Here is an 8,614-nt window from a genome sequence, read left to right on the forward strand (position 1 = left end):
CCTCCAGGACTTGATGTAGATTAGCCTGGTTCTGAATGACTGACATCTCCTCCAGGACTTGATGTAGATTAACCTGGTTCTTAATGACCCAATGACATCTCCTCCAGGACTTGATGTAGATTAACCTGGTTCCAATGACATCTCCTCCAGGACTTGATGTAGATTAGCCTGGTTCTCAATGACATCTCCTCCAGGACTTGATGTAGATTAACCTGGTTCTGAATGACCCAATGACATCTCCTCCAGGACTTGATGTAGATTAACCTGGTTCTGAATGCCCCAATGACATCTCCTCCAGGACTTGATGTAGATTAACCTGGTTCTGAATGACCCAATGACATCTCCTCCAGGACTTGATGTAGATTAACCTGGTTCCAATGACATCTCCTCCAGGACTTGATGTAGATTAACCTGGTTCTGAATGACATCTCCAGGACTTGATGTAGATTAATCTGGTTCTGAATGACCCAATGACATCTCCTCCAGGACTTGATGTAGATTAACCTGGTTCTGAATGACATCTCCAGGACTTGATGTAGATTAACCTGGTTCTGAATGACATCTCCAGGACTTGATGTAGATTAACCTGGTTCTGAATGACATCTCCAGGACTTGATGTAGATTAACCTGGTTCTGAATGACATCTCCAGGACTTGATGTAGATTAACCTGGTTCTGAATGACATCTCCAGGACTTGATGTAGATTAGCCTGGTTCTGAATGACCCACTCTGTTTTTCTATGTCTGTGAAACCGGCCTTAAATATGTTCAGTGATGCAGGTCGTCATTGTAAATTGTTTTTTTTTCTCAATACTTGTTATTTCAGGTCGCTTTTACTTAAGGAGGAAAGTGTCTGCTTCTAAATGACGCAAATGTAGATGTACAAATGTAATTATTCTGTAACCTGACTCTCTTAGGTGCTGTGTCGGGGGCAGGAGGTCCGGCTGAGATCAGTCTGACTGGTTCTGCAGAGCAGCAGCTGCGTTCTGTACGGACAGAGTTTGTGAAACGAGTATCAGGACCTGTCCTGGATAGTCTGCTGGACGGACTCCTGCAACACACAGTCATCAACCAGGAGGAAATGGAGTCAGTGAAGGTGATCGCTGAGAGGGCAGAGAAGGCACGTGACATCATCGACATGGTGTTGAGAAAAGGAACTGAGTCGTGTTCCAGGATGATGAACCTTCTTGGGGAGATGGACCCCAATCTTTGGTCACAGCTTCAGATTAACAGTGTTGGGGTACCAACCTAATGGTAGAATGGATAGTAACAGTGTTGGGGTACCAACCTAATGGTAGAATGGATAGTAACAGTGTCGGGGTACCAACCTAATGGTAGAATGGATAGTAACAGTGTCGGGGTACCAACCTAATGGTAGAATGGATAGTAACAGTGTTGGGGTACCAACCTAATGGTAGAATGGATAGTAACAGTGTTGGGGTACCAACCTAATGGTAGAATGGATAGTAACAGTGTTGGGGTACCAACCTAATGGTAGAATGGATAGTAACAGTGTTGGGGTACCAACCTAATGGTAGAATGGATAGTAACAGTGTTGGGGTACCAACCTAATGGTAGAATGGATAGTAACAGTGTTGGGGTACCAACCTAATGGTAGAATGGATAGTAACAGTGTTGGGGTACCAACCTAATGGTAGAATGGATAGTAACAGTGTTGGGGTACCAACCTAATGGTAGAATGGATAGTAACAGTGTTGGGGTACCAACCTAATGGTAGAATGGATAGTAACAGTGTTGGGGTACCAACCTAATGGTAGAATGGATAGTAACAGTGTTGGGGTACCAACCTAATGGTAGAATGGATAGTAACAGTGTTGGGGTACCAACCTAATGGTAGAATGGATAGTAACAGTGTTGGGGTACCAACCTAATGGTAGAATGGATAGTAACAGTGTTGGGGTACCAACCTAATGGTAGAATGGATAGTAACAGTGTTGGGGTACCAACCTAATGGTAGAATGGATAGTAACAGTGTTGGGGTACCAACCTAATGGTAGAATGGATAGTAACAGTGTTGGGGTACCAACCTAATGGTAGAATGGATAGTAACAGTGTCGGGTACCAACCTAATGGTAGAATGGATAGTAGCAGTGTCGGGTACCAACCTAATGGTAGAATGGATAGTAACAGTGTTGGGGTACCAACCTAATGGTAGAATGGATAGTAACAGTGTTGGGGTACCAACCTAATGGTAGAATGGGGGCAGTATCTACTCAACACCATGGGGTGTATTCACTAGGAAACAGACCTGATCCTAGATCAGGACTCCTACACAACACCCTGGGGTGTATTCACTAGGAAACAGATCTGATCCTAGATCAGGACTCCTACTCAACACCCTGGCTTGTATTCACTAGGAAACAGACAACAGACCTGATCCTAGATCAGGACTCCTACTCAACCTGAATTTGTCCAAAATAAACACTTTTGATGTTGTTGTTGGAAAACGTTATGCTACGGTGGGCTACTAATAAATACACCCCTCATCTGACTGGGCTGTAATTCTTTGTCAATAAATGTTTGTTTCTGGGTAGTTTACTGTCCATATGCCTCATATATACACGTAACAGTATAACTTTAGACCGTGCCCTCGCCCATACCCGGGCGCGAACCAGGGACCCTCTGCACACATTAACAACAGTCACCCACGAAGCATCGTTACCCATCGCTCCACAAAAGCCGCGGCCCTTGCGTGACGTCACCGATTGAAACGCTATTTAGCGCGAACACCGCTAATTAGCTAGCTATTTCACATCCGTTAAACACACACACAGACGTTACGTGATCATTCATCCACACATGTCTGCTAGGATCATAACACACCTGTTCAGAAATCCCAGACAAAGAATATAAAAAGGGTGACCAAGATCCAATCATGGACTGAGATTACAGTTAAACTGCACACACAGGAAACTTGCTTTATATGTGAGGTAACCAATCAGAAAGCTAGTTGATGCCGTATGAACCTAAAGTGAGAGCTACTGGGTCTGCAGGCTTTTGCTTCAGCCCTGCTCTAACACACCCCATTCTGCCAGTCAAGGTTCTGATTAGACTGATTAGTAGAATCAGGTGTGTTAGAGCAGGGTCGGAGTAAAAGCCTGCACGGCCAGTAGTATCTCTCCAGGAGTAGGATTGGCGTCCCGTTTTAATTCTACATATTCCTCTCCATGGTCACCCCCTGAGCATGACCCTTGACCTTTACTGATCAGCCAAAGCTGTCCCAAATGGCATCCTATTCCCTATACTGGTTCCTGGTCTAAAGTAGTGCACTACATAGGGCCCTATAGAGTCTAGGATTACCATCTGAAATTACATCCTATTGGAGGAGATGAGGGGAGTTTAGGATTACCATCTGAAATGACATCCTATTGGAGGAGATGAGGGGAGACTAGGATTACCATCTGATATAGCAGTCTATATTGTACCCTACGTTTGGCCAGAACCCTGTTAGGTAATAGAGGAACAGGATGCCTCCTGTGGTCCTTCTGTAGCTCAGTTGGTAGAGCATGGCGCTTGTAACGCCAGGGTAATGGGTTCGATCCCCGGGACCACCCATACGTAGAATGTATGCACACATGACTATAAGTTGCTTTGGATAAAAGCGTCTGCTAAATGGCATATATATATGCCATTTGGGGACGAAGACTAGTTTGAGTGAACGCAGAGAGAGATTCGGGGGTTTCATGTAGCTGACACACGGTGTTTAGTTTGGCTGTTCTCTCTACTGACCCACTGTGGTTAGTTTGGCTGTTCTCTCTACTGACCCACTGTGGTTAGTTTGACTGTTCTCTCTACTGACCCACTGTGGTTAGTTTGACTGTTCTCTCTACTGATCCACTGTGGTTAGTTTGACTGTTCTCTCTACTGACTGTTCTCTCTACTGACCACTGGTTAGTTTGACTGTTCTCTCTACTGACCCACTGTGGTTAGTTTGACTGTTCTCTCTACTGACCACTGTTCTGTTCTCTACTGGCTGTTCCCACTGGTTAGTTTGACTGTTCTCTCTACTGATCCACTGTGGTTGGTTTGGCTGTTCTCTCTACTGACTGTTCTCTCTACTGACCCACTTTGGTTAGTTTGACTGTTCTCTCTACTGATCCACTGTGGTTAGTTTGAGTTTGACTGTTCTGTTCTCTACTGATCCACTGTGGTTAGTTTGACTGTTCTCTACTGATCCACTGAGTTTGACTGTTCTCTATGACCAGTCAAAAGGCAAATGATGTTGCAAGTTCCACAACTGTTCTACCAATGTTCCATTAGTATTTAACCTTTATTTAACTAGGCAAGTCATTTAAAGAACAAATTATTATTTACAATGACGGCCTACCCCCGGCCAAACCCGGAAGACGCTCGGCCAATTGTGCGCCGCCCTGTGGGACTCCCAATCACAGCTGGATGTGATACAGCCTGGATTCGAACCAGGTACTGCAGCGACGCCTCTTGCACTGAGATGCAGTGTGTTAGAACGCTGCGCCACTCGGGAGCCTAATGACGTTCCGTTGGTAGTTCCATAGCTGTTCTAATGATGTTCTGTCAGTTCCATAGCTGTTCTAATGATGTTCTGTCAGTTCCGTTTGCTAATCCATTGAAGTTCTGTCAATGTTCTATATTAGTTCCATTGAAGTTCTGTAGAAGTTCCGTAGCTAATCCATTGATTGTCACCTCAGCGGTTCCATAGAGGTTCTAGAACAGAGTATAACATCAACTGTTCCAACAGCACAGAGTGTCTCATAGTTCAGGTTGGGGTACAATATAACGGGGGTATAAATCTGAGGAAAGATTGTGCCTCGTTGTACAGGGAAGGGCTGTGAAGAGGAGGTCCATCGTTGCAGGTCCAAAATTAGGAGTCCACTTTCTCCAGTTCCACAGGTCTATGGTACCGTTTACACCCTTTCTGAGCTGGGTCTCCCACGATGACCCACATACCGATGACAGTCAACATGGCCACCCCGGGGGAGGGGGGTCAAAAGGTCACGTCTCCTCCAACAGATCAGGGGTCGAAGGTTGACATCAGAGAAGGGGAGGGGCTTTAGGGTGTAAACAGGTGTTTTCTGGGTATATAGAGGGGCTAGATAGAGAAGTTAGATAATGTCCAGTAAACACTAAATGGTGGTGTTGTTTTAGGGGTATGGGCCTGGTTAGGGGAGGAAAGAGGAGGCCATTTTGGAGAGGTGACTGGGCCGAGTGAAGAGAGGCACCACGGGAGGATGTGGGTGGGGCCGCGGAGAGCTAGTCCGGTCTGAAAATGGGGATCTTGGGTAGGAACTCTATCAGGATTACCTGAGGGGGGAGAGAGAGAGGTTATTCAAACTGTGTGTGTGTGCATTACTCAAGTACTCCATGATATATATATATGTGTGTGTGTTCTCACATATTCCATCATGTTGTTGGTTTCACACTTCCTCTTGCTCAGCCTCCAATGCAAACACAGCTGAGAAAGGGAAGGAAAGGGAGAGAGAGAGGGAGGGGGAGAGAGAGAGGGGGGAGGGAAAGGGAGAGTGAGAGGGGGAGGGAGGGAAAGAGAGGGAGGGAGGAAGAGAGGGAGGGGAAAGAGGGAGAGAGAGAGGGAAAGAGAGGGAGGGGGAGGGAAAGAGAGAGAGAGGGGGGAGGGAAAGAGAGGGAGGGGGAGGGAAAGAGAGAGAGAGAGGGGGAGGGAAAGAGAGTGAGGGAGGAGAAAAAGAGAGGGAGGGAGGGAAAGAGAGGGAGAGATCAGTTAAACATAACTACCGCTCCCAGCCCTCCTCCCACCCCTACACACCTTGTGGTACAGTCTGCTGTTCTCCCAATCCAACAGCTTCTCCATGGATCTCTGTGTCTGAGGAGGAGAGAGACAGGTAACCTTGAGTATGGTACGCAGAGGGATGGTCTGTGTGTATGTCTGTGTGTGTGTGTATCTCAGTGTGTGTGTCCCACCCTTTGCTCAGACAGATGACGGGCCAGAGACTGAAGCCCAGTGTACAGCAGCAACAGAGACAGCCACACAGCAGCCAACGCACATTCACTGGCAGCGTCTTCTTCAGACAGCCGTTAACACGGTTTATACTGGCCTTGAACTCCTCTGGCGCCACCTAGAGGACAGACAGGGGAAATACTCAAATCAGGTCATATACATGAAACAAGTAAGGAGAGTGAGCTTGTCTGAGGATGGAATCAAAACGCACAAGATTCTGCTGGGGAGACCTGCACACTTTCAACGTCTCCAGGAAAGCTAGTTAGCTGTCCTGGGGGGAATCAATATTACCTGCTAATAAACACATGACTATTACAATGAATTCAGGTGGATCTTTATATTTTAAAGTGGCAAATACGATACTACAAAGTTACAATAGTGTAAAAGTGCCGTTTGCAAGGTATTCGCTCAGAGTCTGTAGCTAGCTGGAAATGCAGGGTTGCCAGGTATGGTAGTTGTTCCCAACAAACAACAACAAAAAATATATACAATCATGATTGATGCACACCTGGCAACCGCCCCTGACCACCTGCACTCGTTAAAACTCTTGAGGGACACACGTCGAAAATGGCAGATTTACAGAAAATGTGTGTACTTTCCATGACTCACCTTCCCTGTAAGTGCCGATGGGAACTCTGACTCAAACTTGTTACTGAGTCCAAACCTTCGGGGACAAGAACATGATAAAAGTAAATGCATTATTTGATGCACACAACAACCAGATGTCACTCAAGGGAAATGAGGCTGTTCTATATAACTGTTTGACTAAACCACATATGGAAAGTATATTTAGTTAACCAGGTAGTTACGGTGTGTATATAGTCATTTTATGGTCCGAACTACATAAACTAGGTCATGTTATCTTGTTAATAGTTATTGTTGCCTTGCCAATAGGCGAGTTTCTTGGCCCTGTTATCGTAAAAACACCGACATGATTACGTTAGCTTAGCTTTCCGCTAACAAGCTAGTTAATGCCGTAGTGTAACTTTCGTTATCTCGTTCGCGTTATTTCATGACAACTAACCGGTGCTTGGGTCTTTCCCCCCCCCGAGCCCTGCCGGTTTCTTACACAGTGACATGGCCAGATCCTCGGACGACCACCGGGTCTGGAGCGTACTTTAACAGCTGTTCCTCCGCGGCCCTCTCCTCGTCCTCCTCTTCCTCCTCCTCGTAGATCTCGTCGAAGTCCTCCATCATCGCACGACTCGGCCTCGCGTTTCCCCGGTGAGGCGCCGGGAGAGACACGGTGCCGTCGTTTGGGCAGTGGGCCTTCCCCGGTTGAAAAACGATTTCAAAGTCAGACAACAACCAAACAACACAACTAACAACAACAACAAAAACTCCGGCAACGATGAAAGCTCGCTAGCTAACTCTGGTTGTGGTCTCCAAAACAGAATATCAACATCCGCCGCAGCGCCCCGAAACCGGAAGGGGAGGGACGTTCTTTCGTCATCGATTCAGGAATTCCACAGAAAGTATTCTCAAATCAAATCAAACCAAATCAAATTTTATTTGTCACATACAGATGGTTAGCAGATGTTAATGCGAGTGTAGCGAAATGCTTGTGCTTCTAGTTCCGACAATGCAGTAATATCCAACAAGTAATCTAACCTAACAATTTCACAACAATGACCTTATACACACAAGTGTAAAGGAATGAATAAGAATATGTGTTTGGAATGGCTTTTTATTCTACATATAAATATCTCAAAACATATTTATCCGACAGTAACTAGCTATCGTATGTTCTTGGTTAAAGTATGTAGCTATTTGTAATTTATTTATGGTTGCAGTAAAGAACGGACATGTGATTCAGTTGAGATTATTAGGCCTACTTGTTACCATGATGATCACACATGAGCTAAACCTCTTCCTTCTTTCCATACCACTAAAGTTGTATCATATGAAACAACCGTATATAGGAAAGCAATTTGTTTCCATTAGTTTTAGCTACTGAGCTATGTGGCTTTTATGGCCTCCTGAGTGGCGCAGTGGTCTATGGCATTGCAGTGGCGTCACTACAGCCCATGGTTCGTTCCCAGGCTGTAGGGTGAAACACAATTGGCCCAGCATCGTCCGGGGTAGGAGGGGGGTTGTCCGGGTGGGAAGGCCGTAATTGTAAATAAGAATTTGTTCCAACTGACTTACCTAGTTAAAAAAAAAAATCATATTTTTGATACCATTTGAAAGGAAACACTTTGAAGTTTGGAAATGTGAAATTAATATAGGAGAATATAACCCATTAGATCAGGTAAAAGATAATACAAACCAAAAACATGCATTTTCTATTTTATCATCTTTGAAACCCAAAAGAAAGGCCATAGACAGTTTAGTTGTAATTTAATTTAGATTTTGGCCACCAGATGGCAGCAGTGGGTGTGCAAAGTTTCAGACTTATTCAGTGAAGCATTTAATTTACGACACAATATTTTGTATCAGGTCTGCCAGAGTTTGCCAATTGATACATTTTCAAGTACATAACTATAGAGAACATACAAAAATGCTACGGTAATAAAACAATTCAAGTTTACACATGCCCAGGAATGTCATAAATGAAGGATAATTAGCTTCCCTACAGAAAAAAACACTAACCTTCACACATCTAGATGGCCGAGCGGGGTAGTTTTGGGGACAGAGACAGCAG

At 45.1% G+C, this 8,614-nt stretch overlaps 2 protein-coding genes across 3 annotated transcripts in view; one reads left to right on the forward strand and one right to left on the reverse strand.

The window, feature by feature from the left end:
• LOC124025865 (NACHT, LRR and PYD domains-containing protein 1 homolog) overlaps window positions 1-1,373 on the forward strand; it is a 30,814-nt gene extending 29,441 nt beyond the window's left edge. The window contains exon 10 of the mRNA XM_046339181.1: window positions 917-1,373. Within this exon, the coding sequence (XP_046195137.1) occupies window positions 917-1,251 (335 nt within the window). The 3' untranslated portion in view covers window positions 1,252-1,373. The remainder of the gene's footprint in view (window positions 1-916) is intronic.
• A 3,392-nt stretch (window positions 1,374-4,765) lies between these two features.
• On the reverse strand, window positions 4,766-7,238 carry LOC124025863 (cysteine-rich hydrophobic domain-containing protein 2-like). Of its 2 annotated transcripts, XM_046339179.1 has the most exons (6): window positions 7,040-7,238; window positions 6,580-6,634; window positions 5,936-6,088; window positions 5,779-5,838; window positions 5,392-5,451; window positions 4,766-5,300 (listed from the first exon to the last, which is right to left on the reverse strand). In XM_046339179.1, the coding sequence occupies exons 1-6, from the start codon at window positions 7,165-7,167 to the stop codon at window positions 5,250-5,252; spliced, it is 507 nt and encodes a 168-aa protein (XP_046195135.1). In that variant the 5' UTR covers window positions 7,168-7,238; the 3' UTR covers window positions 4,766-5,249. The 2 variants fall into 2 exon arrangements, with proteins under 2 accessions (XP_046195135.1, XP_046195134.1); XM_046339178.1 differs by having other exon boundaries at window positions 5,779-6,088.
• Between the last annotated feature and the right edge of the window lie 1,376 nt (window positions 7,239-8,614).

This window comes from Oncorhynchus gorbuscha, unplaced genomic scaffold, assembly GCF_021184085.1.
Source record: "Oncorhynchus gorbuscha isolate QuinsamMale2020 ecotype Even-year unplaced genomic scaffold, OgorEven_v1.0 Un_scaffold_2493, whole genome shotgun sequence".
Taxonomy (NCBI): domain Eukaryota; kingdom Metazoa; phylum Chordata; class Actinopteri; order Salmoniformes; family Salmonidae; genus Oncorhynchus; species Oncorhynchus gorbuscha.